Source organism: Melanotaenia boesemani, chromosome 16 (assembly GCF_017639745.1).
Source record: "Melanotaenia boesemani isolate fMelBoe1 chromosome 16, fMelBoe1.pri, whole genome shotgun sequence".
NCBI lineage: Eukaryota > Metazoa > Chordata > Actinopteri > Atheriniformes > Melanotaeniidae > Melanotaenia > Melanotaenia boesemani.
Window position 1 is genome coordinate 9,700,802 of NC_055697.1, and position 14,687 is coordinate 9,715,488.

Sequence of the window (14,687 nt, forward strand, 5' to 3'; positions counted from 1 at the left end):
AACTCACTTTTTTTTCTTTTTTTTTCAGAATCTTTGGGAACAAATTTATTTAATATATTTTATTTTCAATAATACCACTGTGACTTTCATTCAGCAATGAATCAGTGAGTTGCTAATTAAACATGATCAGCTGGAAGCCACGATCCATAATTTGTGAAAAGGGTGTAAGGCTCGGACTACCTTGCTGATGGCTTACAATCTTGTTAGTGACATATTACTAAACAAACATTGTGGGTTTTTATATAAGAGTTAAAATAGCATGGATAATTATAAAAGTCAATCTGAACCTTTTTGACTGACATATGAAAGTGTCCATAAATTGGGAATTTTCACACAGTTGGCACTTTTTAAGGCATTGAAGCCATTACTGTGTTAACATTATTACAGATTGTGGCTTTGGTAGTTATACAAGGACATTCTGACCGTCCTAAAATGCGACTCCTGCTAGCAGCAAGTGCTGATTGTCTGTAAAGATACACATCTCACCCCCATTTGTCATTACACATTCATAATTGTACCAAAATACTTTATATAAATACTGAAATCATGATTTGAAATAACAAGTAAACAATTCACATACAACCACTCAAACACATCAATCAAAACGGTTTTAAATGATAAACTTCTGAAGTGCTGCTGATTTGCAGCGTGACACCTTTCACTGATGGCAAAGTGCAAAGACAGCAAAATCATAATGCACCAAAAAGCAGCATCTAAAATTCATGTCTACTGTGTTGTGTGACAAAGCAGCTTCAACGTGACCAGGTGGTCATAAACGGGGAAATGCTTTTCTGATAACTTGTTTTCTGCAATGAGTTCCTCTTTAAAGCCCCAAAGTTTGCACAAATGCACAAACTGATGTGCTGATTAGATTAAGAAATGCTTCATATGAAATTTAATCAGACAAAAGGCAACTAAATGTAACATTTCTTAAGAAAATACTTGTATTTCTCTTCCATTTATGAATAAAGGCCTCTTATTCTGACTTCAACCTGCTTTGCAATTGTTGTCAACATCTTACTCATGACTGCAGTCATTATTATAAAGACACTGGCAAAAATAAAAGGCAACAATAATGCCTTGGACGACATGATTGGAGTGAGATACCATCAATTTTGTGCTGAATGGACATACCAACACTGTTAATCAATGCATGCAACTTCCACAAATGCTGTACTTAGAGGTGTTGGAGAGTTAACCAGAGCAGATTTGTTCACTATCAAATATACAGCAGGAAACTCTTATCTCCTCTTTAATATGAAGTGTGGGGTCATTATGAGATCTCTTTCGCCATCTCAATGTTCTCCTTGGTAATCATGCTGGGCTCTCCTTTCTGTGTCAAGCTGTCTCCCTCCATTGCAGTTTCGCTCGCAGGCCTGGTCGGTTGCTCCTCCAGTTGCTCTAGTTCTTCCAGTATGGTCTGAACCCTTCGGACTCCATCCCGTCTCGCCTGCCGCACATCTGCGCGGCCTTCTGGGTCAACAGAGTCCAGAGCTAAGAGCTCTTTGGTTAACAGCTCCTCCAGTAACAAGTACTTCTTATCATTTTTCTTCCCACTGAAGCATTTCACCTCCTGCTCCAGTTTAGCAACCCGTTCAACTATCTGCTGTACCTTACTCAAGCCTGGGTGGACTGGGCACTGAGCAGCCTGATCAGCCTCAGCCTTTGCAGCTGGGACATCAGGGGGGGCGGTTGTCACGTCCTGGGCCTCTGGTTTTGGAGGTATTTGAACTGTGATATCTGCAACATGATGTTGCAGTTGTTCTGGCTTCTGGGGCTGCTGAGGTGACTGCTGTTCAGGCTGCTGAGGCAGTGTCTGAGGCGGTACCTGCTGGTACTGATTAGGCTGCTGGAAAAGATGCGGCTGTTGAAGGTTTTGGACGTCAGCTTCTGTGTGTAGTGTCTGAGGAACTGGTGTGTTCTCTTGTTTGTGCTGCATGCTTTGTTGTTCCTGCTCCATTCTGTGTGGCAGGTCTCTTGTGAGGACATGTTGCTGAATCTTAGAAGTTATAAAAAAGAAAAAAGTTATTTTCATCCGTCACAATCTAGATTACACTGACAGGGATATTTAACATTTTAAAAACCTCATGAAATTACCTGTGGTCTGTCTCCCAGCACCTGTGTTACAGTAGGTGACTGGCTTCTTATGTGATGTGGGAGGTGAATGGAAGCAGTATCACGATGTTGGGGAAACATTGTTGGAGAAGCCCTTTCTCTGGGAGGCTGCATGGCAGCAGAGTAGCCGGGCCATTCGTCTGTTTGAAGACGATGGAAGGGCTGTTGATGCTCTGAGTAGGGGACACGCTGGGAGTACACTGAAGGATTTAACTGAGGCTGAATTTGGCCCCCTCCACCCTCATGGATCACTGGGATAGGGATATACCCCGCCTGGAGACCAGTGCTGCTTGGCCGGGAAGGCTGGTGATGGGGGATGGTGTAAACCTAGAAAATCAAAAGATCAAACTTAATAAGCGAGAATTCAGTTTTTATTTTTTTTTGTTTTTTGTTCCTATATGAATACCGATACATATTAATGCAGTATTTAGTGACAGACAATAACTCAAGCCTTACCTCTGCTGTTTGCGTAACTGGTGAGCTGGCCTTTACAGACTCGGGGGAGCAGCTGTCTGAGGGTCCATGTAAAGGTGATCTAGGCCTGCCGTGGAGCCCTGACGGCTGGGACGATGTCTGTCCATCTGTCCGGACATTCTGTGCTGTTGTTGGCTGGATGTAAGAGTAGCACGGATGCTGCTGTTGCTGCTGCCTTAGCTCTGCACCCTCATGAAACACTGGGATAGGAACATAACCTGGGCGAAGAATGGGGTGCTTCATCTCCCTCACAAAGGTCTTCTGTTTCTCCTGAGGACTTGGTTCTGGTGGTATGTTGGGTCCATTTGCAGATACTTCTCGATTCTGAAACACAACCAGTGGGTAACAAAATCAAGTAACAAATTATGGAGCTCTAATGTTGTTTCCTTAACTTGTATTCCAGCAATTTCACTGCTCAACAACACAAAGTGGGGAAATCTTTTGTTGTTCACACTGCAAACAAACCTTTAAACATGGCTAAAGATGTTATGTGCAAAAAATTATAGACTTATTACATGCAACTAACTGTTATTCAAAGCTTTTACGTATTTAAAAGAAAGGTATTTTCAGTCCTGTGATAATTACAAAGGTTATAGGTTAAAATGGTACATTTCTGCAGAGGGGTGGCAAAAGTATCACAGCTCTGTTTAAAAGTAAACAACTTCTGATTTACATGACTCTCATCAACATAAGTGCATTTCCAGTCAGACATCTGCTGTGTCGGCAGTGGATATTTTGCTCAACAATTTGAGTGACATCACCCAGATAATTTTCCACACAATAGTTGACACACCCTCTATACTAGCATGTTATTGGCTACCAATCATTATGTCACTCAGAAAAACATGTTTTAATCTGGCCATACAACAATTTTAGCAGGAAGACAGAGTGTTTGTTTTAGATATTTTTGCATAAACTTTAAATAACTGTTGCAGGAAAACTGAATAGCTCTTGTGATACTTTCTATGACCACATCTATTCTTCTTTGGTCTTTAAAAAAAATAAAAAAAAATATTTTCCTTGGATAAAACTTCTATATATTTAATATACAGAAATAAATATATGGATTTCTATTAGTTATGTATGAAAACATTTTCACCCCAAGTGAGTAGAAAAACATAGAGGTGTAAGCAACAGGTCTGATTCAATGCCCAATAATAAAACTGTAAAGTGAGCACAGTGCAACTTCCAGCAACTAAAACAAATCTAGATGAACTTCTATATAAACCAGTGACTTTTTTTCTCTTCCAGTACAAAAGTTATGAAATAGCTGTGAACGACCCTTTGCCCTCTGCCTGTACGGGACACCTCACGCTGCCAGCACCAATGCACCAATTTTATCCCCCAACAGCTGTGTCTTTCTAGCAGATTCCTTTGGACACTAACTTTGGAAAACAGTGTCTGTGCCTCAGACGAAAGATTACCAGCTGGCAGGCTGTGAAGCTCGCTTCAGCCCACGGGTTTTTCACTGCAGACCTTTATGTTTTCCACGTCTGTAATACAGCCGAATATGATAAGCAGGGTAGCCAGCGACTGTAAGACACCACATACTCCACAGGCCGAAGAAAGCCTCAAATCCTTGTAAGGGAAAAAGTTTATTACGAGCTGGACGTCGCTGGTGTTTCCCACCATGAAAGAAACGCTGTTCAAAACACTGGAAGCTCAACATAGATAGCCTTAACCAACTGCAGGGTGAGTCATCCAGTAATAATAGTGTTAGATCATGACATGGGAATATTACTGGCTTGATCAACCGTTATAATAAGCTCATGAGCTGTCCGTGAGGGGGAGGTGACGGTGCCAAACAAGGCCTATAGTCAGCGAGATTAATATGTAACAATGATATAGCACAATGTTTTTTTACTACGTGAACGGCTTGCCGAACCAAAGAACGCGCTGCAACCGACGCAGTTAAATATAAAAATAGCCGTGGAACAGTTATACAGCCGTTAGCTGTTAACACTGGCAAACCAACTTTATCCCACCGCTCTCTTACCTTTTTGTGGTCGTGTCTCGGGTCATTCCAGGTTGTGGTGCGGTTGTTGTGATCCACGAAGAAGGGCCATCCAGTGTGAGGGTCAATCTTTACTTCCCACCCGAGTGGGAGAGGTTCGCTGTCATTACTTGCCATTGTCAAAATAGGTGAATGTGTCTTCACTGCGTTCATGTTGCTGGCTGACGAGTACTGAGACATTTTATACAGACGACGGACGCTTTAAAGATTCCTTCAAGTGACGTGGGAAAGTGGGCTGGAAGTTTCTCGAAATAGCGGGGTTAATGTTGGGGGCGGCGGACAGTGCTGGCTACGGCGGTACGGCAGCTCATCATGTCGCAGACCCCTCAACAGACACATCAGCTCGGAATTTCTTTAATTTGATCTCCCAGAGAGCCGCTATTTAGACCTTTCTAGAAATATGGAGAAAACCATATTCTCTTCAACAGGCACGAAAATCTTTAACCTATTGTTTACCAGGGAACCCCCTGAAGTCTATCCAGTGACCCTTGTGTGTCCCCGGACCTCAAATTTTCTGCCAATTAGGGGAATCCCTAAGCTTTTTTCTTTTTTTTTTTTTTTTTTTGATAAATACCTCCAAATATACTCCCACGTGACAAATCCTGTCCAAGGGAACTCAGTCTGCTATGATTTGGTACACAATTATGTAACTGATGGTGTGATAGTGTAGGCACAGTGACACCTCTGTTGACAAATTTTTGTCAGTCAGTTTACTCCAATTCTGCTTCATACACTTAGGAAACATTACTCAATCACTCTTGTGGCTGGACTGACAGAAGCAAGGTCCTTGTAAAACTTTGGACATTTAAGTAAAATATTGCTTCCTTATGAATTTTTGTGGACCTTTTATTGTATCAAAATATAGTGTGAATTCAGTGTTTTTAAATGGTGCAGCATTGCAATCCTGCACCTTCTTAAATATTTTGCTTAAAGAATAGAATTTTTAGACATTTATTATGCAGAAACACTATATGAAATATTGAAATTCAACAAAACATACGTATATGAGTCCCAATGTATGCTATATTCACACTCATTTTTCCTACTGCTAAAATAGTCATTTCAGTCATGTATTATTCACTTGCATCTGCAACTATATTTGATGCATTTAGCCACTGAAATCATCAGTAATGAAGAAATTGTAATCAGATCTTTCATTTAGTAAAGATGTTTACAAAATATTTAATAATATGTTTCAAAGGTTTTTGCATATGACTTTTCAAGTTCAAGAAAGCCCAAGATCCTGCCTTGAATTCATTCTGGCATGATCTCTGTGAGTGTGTACAGTCATGTTATTTGTAAAAATTGCAAACTGGAATGAATCCAGAATTTCTAAGTTTTGATTTGTGGACCATTTTAACCCCCAAGACTTTGAATAATAGTAGTAATAATAACAACAACAACAACAACAACAATAATAATAATAATAATAATAATAATAATAATAAAATACATACCAGTCAGAATTTGGACACATTTCCTCATTGGATTTAATGGGCAAGTGTGTCCAATCTTTTGGCTGGTAATTGCTCATAAGTTTTGTTATTATTTATTTATGAATTAATACATGACATTGGTTGATAAACGTGTGGAAATTAGGTTTATGGAGAAAAGACTTAACTTTTAATACAGCAAATTATTCCTTTAATTGAAACATGAATTCATAGACGGTGGACTTTACCAGCGTTTGAAATGTTTAAATAAATTAGCTATGAGACAGCACCAGACAAACAAACATGAACATGATCTTCAAAACATGTCAACACTTAAAGCTTCTCAATGTTGACAACTGCTTCCAGAAATGTCCTCTTGGATCGAGCACCGCCCTGAGCCGTTTAGCACCGGTAAATAAAACAAGCGTACCCTCGAATTACACTTTGAAAGCCCCGAACTTGGTAAATATTTATCAAACGTGTTTTATGTTTTGGCTGTGTCCCGCCCTCATTAACTAATAACCAAAGAAAGTAAAAAAAGGGGAAAAAATGCAGCAGATTTGGTAGTTTTTTTTGTTTTTTTTGTCACCTTGACCTCTCGGGGTTCCTGACGCACATGCGCACTCCCGACCCACAGAGTGACGTAAGAGCAGTTGCCCGGTTAGCTAGCTTGTAAGCTAGTTAGCTAGTTGTTGTTAAACAGCGTACATCGTCAGTTAACGTCAGCTAACTATTAAGTTGCTAACGTTTTCTGACTAGGTGACAGTCAGCATTGGCAATGGACGACGAAACCCACCCCAGAACCCTGTAAGTAAATTTACGTTTCCAGCATTTGGGTTATGATCCGTTAGTTTGCTAACGTTTGGAACGGGTGGCTAACTTAGCTACCTAATGTTATAACCCAGATGAAGAAAACGCAGACATATACCTTTAATGCTTGACTGTCTTCAACTTGATAATTCTTAGATTTATTAAAAAAAAAAAAAAAGTTAATAAAAATAACAACGGTCATTACACTAGCCAACTCTAGCCTCTTGTTACCATTAGGCCTGAGGAGTTTATGTAAATCGCGTCACAATAATAATCCGGGGAGGGAAATGTCAGTCGCTAACTTTCACCGTTTGTTAATACCTGGTGTAAACGTATGAACAATTTGGACACATGCTTTCTTCTCCAGGTATGTGGGAAACCTCTCCAGGGATGTAACAGAGATTTTAATTTTACAACTCTTCACCCAGATAGGACCTTGCAAAAGCTGCAAAATGATTACAGAGGTAAGCATCCATGATTTTTGATTTTATGTAGCTTCATTTCCATCCATATGAAACCCAAAAATTTAGGAGGGCCAATCAGTGAATGCATTTAGGGCCCGACACTGATGGAAATGTAACCCCAGCAATATGAGTTGCACTTGGAAAACGTGGAATTATTCCTTTGAAACTGTGTCATACATTTTGTTTTTCGCAGCATACAAGCAATGACCCATATTGCTTTGTGGAGTTTTTTGAACACAGAGATGCTGCTGCAGCCCTTGCAGCTATGAATGGGAGGAAGATATTAGGAAAGGTAAGGAGGTCAATATGACTGCTCAAAAATGATAAACAATGTTTGACTGTTTAGTTTTAGTCTGACTTCCCTTTTGATTCTCGATTGTTGTGAAGATAATTTAAATTGATATGGTTTTGCAGGAGGTTAAAGTTAATTGGGCCACCACACCAAGTAGCCAGAAGAAAGACACATCCAGTAAGTGTTTACTTGTTACTTTATTTAATTACCTGAAACCAAAGTTAAAATAATTAGTTTTGTCTTGTTTTTTGTGTAATTTTAGATCACTTCCATGTTTTTGTGGGTGATTTGAATCCTGAGATATCCACTGAAGATGTCAGGGCTGCCTTTGCACCTTTTGGGAAAATCTCGTAAGTTTTCACTTATAAGTCTTCTTTTAGATTAGATTAGATTAGATTAGACTTTTATGTGTAATGCAAAGTTTAAACCATTAATTGTTAGTGTGTTTTTGTTATGGGTTTTTTTTTTTTTTTACTTGGAAATGTTTAGGTACTTCATGATACTGTTTGTCTATCAGCTGTCATTGACTATGTTTACATGCATACCATAATGTTACAGACTTAGCTGTAAATGTAAAATGTTAAGTTTACACATTTTGAATGGAATGATAGTTTACCATGTCTAGTTTGTCATTTACATTTACTGAAAGGTATTAATAGCTGCATTTTGATTACAGGGATCTTTTTACAGAAACATTTAGGGTTTCTTTGGTCCTTTCTGTTTTGATGCAGAGAACCCAGCAGCTAAACAGAATTCTAAGTAGAAATTTGAGTTACAAAAAAAGCCATAGTAGGGAGATAGTGCTTTTGAAATTACCTTGAACCTTCTGGGTGGAGCGTAAATCAATCAATTATTTGTGATTAGTCAAGTATTTCCTGTTTATTAATACCTTTTTTGTTTTAATTATATCTGATCTAAAATACACAACAGCTGATAAAATCTGTTCATTGTAAGCTGCACCACAGGAATAGTTATCACTGTTCATAAACTCAATATTTGAACTCCGTGTCAGTTGGGTGAAAATAGTTCATACTGCAAGCTGCAGTAGTCAAGAGAGCTGCAGAAAGAATGAAGAAGCAGAGCTCCAATGTGCCAAGAAACAGTGAAATCAGAAAAAATGTTGCCCTTTAAATTGTTTCACAGAGGCTAACAAATAAAAACATGAAACTGTTTAGAAATGGGTAACATGGAAAATTTGGATTTAGTTAGCTTCAGAATGGGAGAGAGCTATGATTGTGACGAGGAAGCAGTAAACTCAGAGCAATGACATCCAAATCTCTCATCTTTCACAGTGGTTTTTCATAAATGAAAACACCCAGAACCCAGCAAAAAAGTATAACATTAAGAGATTTGAACTGAAATGGAGCTGAGGAGTACTAACTCATGAGTTTCAACTTGTATAATATAAAAAGTGTTTAAATCAATACTGCTGAACCACATTTTTTTCAGTTTCTGTATAGGTTGCTCTGATCAGAAGGGCAAGATTTAAGAGCCCCCCCCCCCCCCCCCCCCCCCCAAAAAAAAACAAAAAAAAAAACACCCTGCATGTGTGCATGTAAGCATAGACTGTGATAGACCAAAATGATTTAAGGTATTGTTGTATATAGACTGTGTTTGACCTTATCTGTCTTATTTTTTTTAAAACACATAACCAAATTGGAGAAGCTTTTCTTTTTTTTTGTCCCCAATTTATTTAAATAAAAACTCCCAAAACAATTCCAGCGAACCTACTTTTGGTTTGTGTTTTATAACTGAGACATCAGCTTTTAGCATGTTCTTGCGTTTTGTATGCACATGTAGGGTGTGGTAAGTAAACTGTACAGTTTGTCTGCAAAATGTAAGCTTTGTGTATGAACCTGAACTACCTCAGTTGTGCGTCTCAGTGGAGTAATAGCACTTTGGTTATTTTACAGAAATGCTCATAGGATTGGACAGGAGCTTGAAGGCTAACAGCAAGGAACTGTGCACTCTGGAGACTCAGATGTAGTTTTTTTCCCTCTATTTATTCAATTTTTCTATTGTCTTTATTTGTATTAACATTATATAGATTAGATTAACAAATTCCAATATTTAGTGTATTCCTCTACATCTGTGTTTTTAAATTGTCTCATTTTAATTTGCATAGTGTTGTTTGTAGTGTATTGATCCTATAGCAAACTTTCTGAAAATGTCAATTTCTCAAAATTTACAGCTCCCCAAACTCCATACTCCATATTGGTGGTAAAGAATTGACCAGGAAAAATAAAGAAATCTTTTAACAGGCCATGTATGCCATTTAATTCCTTTTTTTTCTCTTCTGATATTTCCTATATATTTCTATTTGTAGGAAGAGCACCCACAGCAGATTTTAAGAATGCATGGTAATCCTTATCCGTTCCTTTTTTTTTAAATTTTAATCATTAGCCTTACAGTTGTGAGTATTGAGCAAAAGATGGTGCTCTAGTGGTAACGATCCATTAATACACATTAAATCATTTAAATAATACTCTAGGCTGCATGTATTTGTAGTTGTTTTTTTTTTTTTTTTTTTTTTATTTTCAAGTGTTGCTTTCAAGTTGTATATTGAGTCAGTGCTCAGTACAAGGCCACAATAGCTAATCTACCTTAATGTAGGACAGAGATGAGGATTCACAGTTCAGTGTGTTTTGCGTGGTTCCTTTTTAGTTTGAAGTCTTTAGTTATCAAAGTGCGCTGAACTTGTTTTCATGTTTCCTTCCAGAGATGCTCGTGTTGTGAAGGACATGACGACCGGCAAATCAAAGGGGTATGGATTTGTGTCCTTCTACAACAAACTGGTAAGCCTCCAGTGCAAGAACACAGACTGAAGGTTATGTGTATTTCTTTATTATTCTCCATATATGATTTTAATAATAAAAAAAACATGAATAGCTATGAGTGTTGTCATATCAACCTCATCTAGAGCAGCCTTTCCCAAACTGGTGGTCCCGACACCCACGAAGATAATTTCAGGGGGTCGCCAGATCATTGTGAAAAAGTAAAAATAAACAAAAGTAAAAAGCATGCATTCTTCAAACTAATTTAGGATTTTTATTTGGGCTGGTAAAAAAAAATGCATTGATGCAAATAGATTATTCTGTGAAATTAACAAGGTAATTTTTTTAGCGCAGTAATGCATAAACAACAAAGTTAGTACTCATGCCATATTAAAAATCTAAATCTGGCGGCGAGAGAAGCTGATTTTGGGCATGTGGGTGCTTTGTTATAGAACCAAATCCACAAAACACTTTATCATCATTTATGAAGAATCTGATAGTTTACAAGCCTTATATTTAGGGAAAGGCCGCAGGATGAACCATCACTGGCACCAACGTATGTGGGGGTCGTGGCTCAAAAGGTTTTGGAACCACTGATCTAGAGTAACATGTTGTAATACCATATAAATATTGCATTATAAACAGTGGTGCATATTTTTCTGCAAATGATTGATAAGCAAATTGATAAAATTCAGAAGGGTGACTGTGATTGATTTTGGATTTATAGGATGCAGAAAATGCCATTGTGCACATGGCGGGACAGTGGCTTGGAGGGCGCCAAATCAGGACTAACTGGGCAACACGTAAACCTCCAGCTCCTAAAAGTGCTCAGGACAGTGAGTATTGACAAACAACTTGGTCTGAAAATGTACTGACTAGCACGAGTGTGGTCTGAATGTTATTATCTTTTCAACAAAAGTAGGGTTTTGAACAAATGTGTTATAACTTCAGAAACATGCATGACCTGACAGACACTATAAGACTAATTTTTGTAGATGGGAAAACATTGTACTGAAGAGAATTGTTATCAGATGGATCATAGATCACAGTTTTTGTCATGGATTTTATACCAGAACATAAAAATGTATAAATCTGTTTACTTATGTGTTCCATGTTGTTTTGCCTCAGATGGTTCAAAGCAGCTGAGGTTTGATGATGTTGTGACTCAGTCCAGTCCACAGAACTGTACTGTGTACTGCGGTGGGATCCAGTCAGGACTATCAGGCAAGTGTTGTGCTCTCAAGATGCTTTATTTCACCCTGTCGTCTCACTTTAAGAGAAACAATTTTACTGCTTATTGTACACATTTCTCAGGAAGAGCTAAAACTAACCAGATTAACTCTTTTCTTCTTCTTCTTCTTCTTCTGTTTAATTATTTCAGAACATCTTATGCGACAGACCTTCTCACCTTTTGGTCAAATAATGGAAGTCAGGGTTTTCCCAGAAAAGGGATATTCTTTCATCAGGTACTGTCAGAGTCTGTTGCATTATTTGGCCTCTAGATGTCAACACATGCACATCAAAAGACTTTTATAGAGCAGCTAATATCTCACTTCCTGTCAGGCATATGCACTGTAAGATTTGTCTTTACATCAAAGGTTTTCAGAGTAGTCTGAGTGAAATTCTGATTTGTGGCCTGCTCTTTTAAGGTTTTCCTCGCATGACAGTGCTGCACACGCCATTGTATCAGTAAATGGCACCACCATTGAGGGACACATGGTGAAGTGCTACTGGGGCAAAGAGTCTCCCGATATGACAAAAAATCCACAGCAGGTAAAGAGAGTGCCACCTATGCTGCAAAAGTGATTAAAAATCTAGATTTAATACAGCAAAATGAAGCGTAATGAATTGGCAGAAATGTCAGCTTTAGTCTCACCAATCACTAGAGATGAAAATGTGCTTAAATTTTACACAATATAATTCATAATATATATATCTTTTGCTTCTGATTGAAGCAAAATCTCATGGAAAGCTCAGACATTAATTCTTAATTTTCCCTTTGTCTTTTTCTTTTTTCTCTCCTGTAATTAGTTTGAGTACAGTCAGTGGGGTCAGTGGAACCAGGTCTATGGAAATCCACAGCAGCAGTATGGGCAGTATGTGACAAACGGGTGGCAAGTTCCTTCCTACAGCATGTACGGCCAGACTTGGAACCAGCAAGGATTTGGAGTAGAGTGAGTTTTTCTCTGTAGCATGTATTCTTTGAAATGCTTAGTAATTCATGGCCTGTCGGGGGAAAAGCTGCATTTCTTGCACGACTGATATGTGACACATTAACTTGGTTTTTGTGGGATCTTTGCAGGCAGTCTCAGTCAACAGCCTGGATGGGCAACTTTGGATCTCCATCAGCTCAGACAGCAGCCCCCCCTGGTACAGTCATGTCCAACATGGGTAATTTCAGCATGGCAGGCTATCAGACGCAGTGAGATTGCCCCGACATAAGCTTAACGTGGAGGGAACACAGCATTCTTTCAGCTGGACAGCGGCTGTGGTAACACGAGTGCAGGGGCCATATTCACAAAGCTTTTATAGCTAGTTGCTCCTACACAACTACTTCAACAGTTGTGTTATAAACGACGGTCAATTTGTCTCAGAATTTTTACTTTTATTTGATCTGTCATTATGGGAAAGTTTGGCCTTTTAAACCTACCTAGCATCTGACAGGAGGATATCCATCTGAACAGCACCACCAAACATTGGATTCTTTCTGTCTCATCACAAGTTAATGTGACAACAATGTCAAACTATTAAATAATAAACTCTAACAGTTCTTCAAAAGAGTTATGAACATCTCAGATTCTTAACTAGAGGGAAAAATGCACAAATAACATATTTACGATAATATTTATTAGTCATGCAGGTGGATTTTTCTGGCATTTTCTATAACAGGACAAACCTCAACTGGAGTTTTCATGCAGGTTCATTTTTGTAACAAAGGTCAGTTTTTAAAGTTCACAGATTATTGTACAAATCAAGCTGGTAATAGTCACCATGAATTCATACAAATTTCACTGAACTAGAAGGATGACCTGATAAATGCTGGTCCGAACCTTCAGTTCATGAAACAACTCAGTTGAATTGTGATCGTATAATGGAGAAAAAAAAAAGCTTTGTGAATAGAGGCCCTGGTGAAAATTTTACCTTTCCTGTATACATGATGAAACTATTTGTATAAACAAATGTGGCTTTAAAGGAGACTTGCCTGGGATGTGGAATCTCCTGGATAGTTTGTGTACAAATAAATTTTACCAACACCTCTCTAAGAGCAAAAAAAAAAAAGAATCTGGATTTTCATGTTTTGTATCGCAGTGATACACATGTCTGATTATAGATTTTGATCAATTTTCATTTACACCTTACCGTAGCCTAGAAAAGAACCTCAGCCCCTGATCCAGGGTAAAGGTAACTCAAGAAAGGGAGCCACGATTTTAAATGTTTTCCTTCTCCAAGCCTCTTGCTAAACTCAGCTTGTATAAATACATTTCTTTCCAGTGACATGAGGGTATTTTACTTAAAATCCTTAACTTAATTTTGAACCAAATAGCCCCTAATTTATATGAAATAATTAATATAAGTTTGTCATTGATTTGTTGAGATGGGAGACATATTTTTGCCCCTTAAATATGTTTTTTGTATTTCAAGAAATCTTTGTATCCAGGAAGAATTGAAAAAGATTCCTCACTGACAATTTGTGACAACGGATTTGCTAATGAAATCCCTCCATCTTGGTTTGATTTGTGTATGTGCCATTCTGTACAGTGTGTTACACACTTTGGAAGCTCTCTCTGCTTTTGGTTCATTTAGATTATCTTTTGGTTTGTTAAATTTGAGTGGGGAGTGTTTAAGAAATAAAACAGGGTCTTGGTTGTTGAGAGTGTAAATATAAACCTTGATCATGACCCTCTGAAACTTAGATAATGTACATATTGTAGGTAGAATGATATGAAATTAAATTCCATCATTGAATTTCAGCAATATAATTTATGAATAAGCCTTAATTGATTTGTTGATCGCTTCAAACGTTTGAATTTAAAGAAGCTCCATTTTTAATTGAAATTCTTTTCAGCTGCATTTCCCCATTTTTACGTTTGTGTGCCATTTTTCAGGGTGTAGCAGGAAGCAGATGTTGTATCGGCTTGAACTGCTCGCTAATAACATGTTGCTTAAAATATTGAATGTAATGGCAATTTGCTTTTATGTCAATAAGTTGAACAACAGAAGTGATGTTTAATAATAAATGATGAAATCAATTTTCCATTTACTGGAAAAATTTCAGCAAGTCACTTCAAATAAAGAAACATTTCTACCTCG

The 14,687-nt window shown here is 38.0% G+C and overlaps 2 protein-coding genes across 2 annotated transcripts; one reads left to right on the plus strand and one right to left on the minus strand.

The window, feature by feature from the left end:
• Positions 1-24: 24 nt before the first annotated feature.
• On the minus strand, positions 25-5,439 carry bag3 (BCL2 associated athanogene 3). The gene is made up of 4 exons (XM_042010483.1): positions 4,586-5,439; positions 2,572-2,913; positions 2,098-2,442; positions 25-1,999 (listed from the first exon to the last, which is right to left on the minus strand). The coding sequence occupies exons 1-4, from the start codon at positions 4,781-4,783 to the stop codon at positions 1,274-1,276; spliced, it is 1,611 nt and encodes a 536-aa protein (XP_041866417.1). The 5' UTR covers positions 4,784-5,439; the 3' UTR covers positions 25-1,273.
• Positions 5,440-6,663: 1,224 nt separating this feature from the next.
• tial1 (TIA1 cytotoxic granule-associated RNA binding protein-like 1) lies at positions 6,664-14,682 on the plus strand. Its single transcript, XM_042010489.1, has 12 exons — positions 6,664-6,843; positions 7,214-7,310; positions 7,504-7,602; positions 7,725-7,779; positions 7,865-7,952; positions 10,322-10,397; positions 11,104-11,212; positions 11,505-11,600; positions 11,758-11,842; positions 12,026-12,149; positions 12,408-12,550; positions 12,679-14,682. The coding sequence occupies exons 1-12, from the start codon at positions 6,815-6,817 to the stop codon at positions 12,800-12,802; spliced, it is 1,125 nt and encodes a 374-aa protein (XP_041866423.1). The 5' UTR covers positions 6,664-6,814; the 3' UTR covers positions 12,803-14,682.
• The last annotated feature ends 5 nt before the right edge of the window (positions 14,683-14,687 follow it).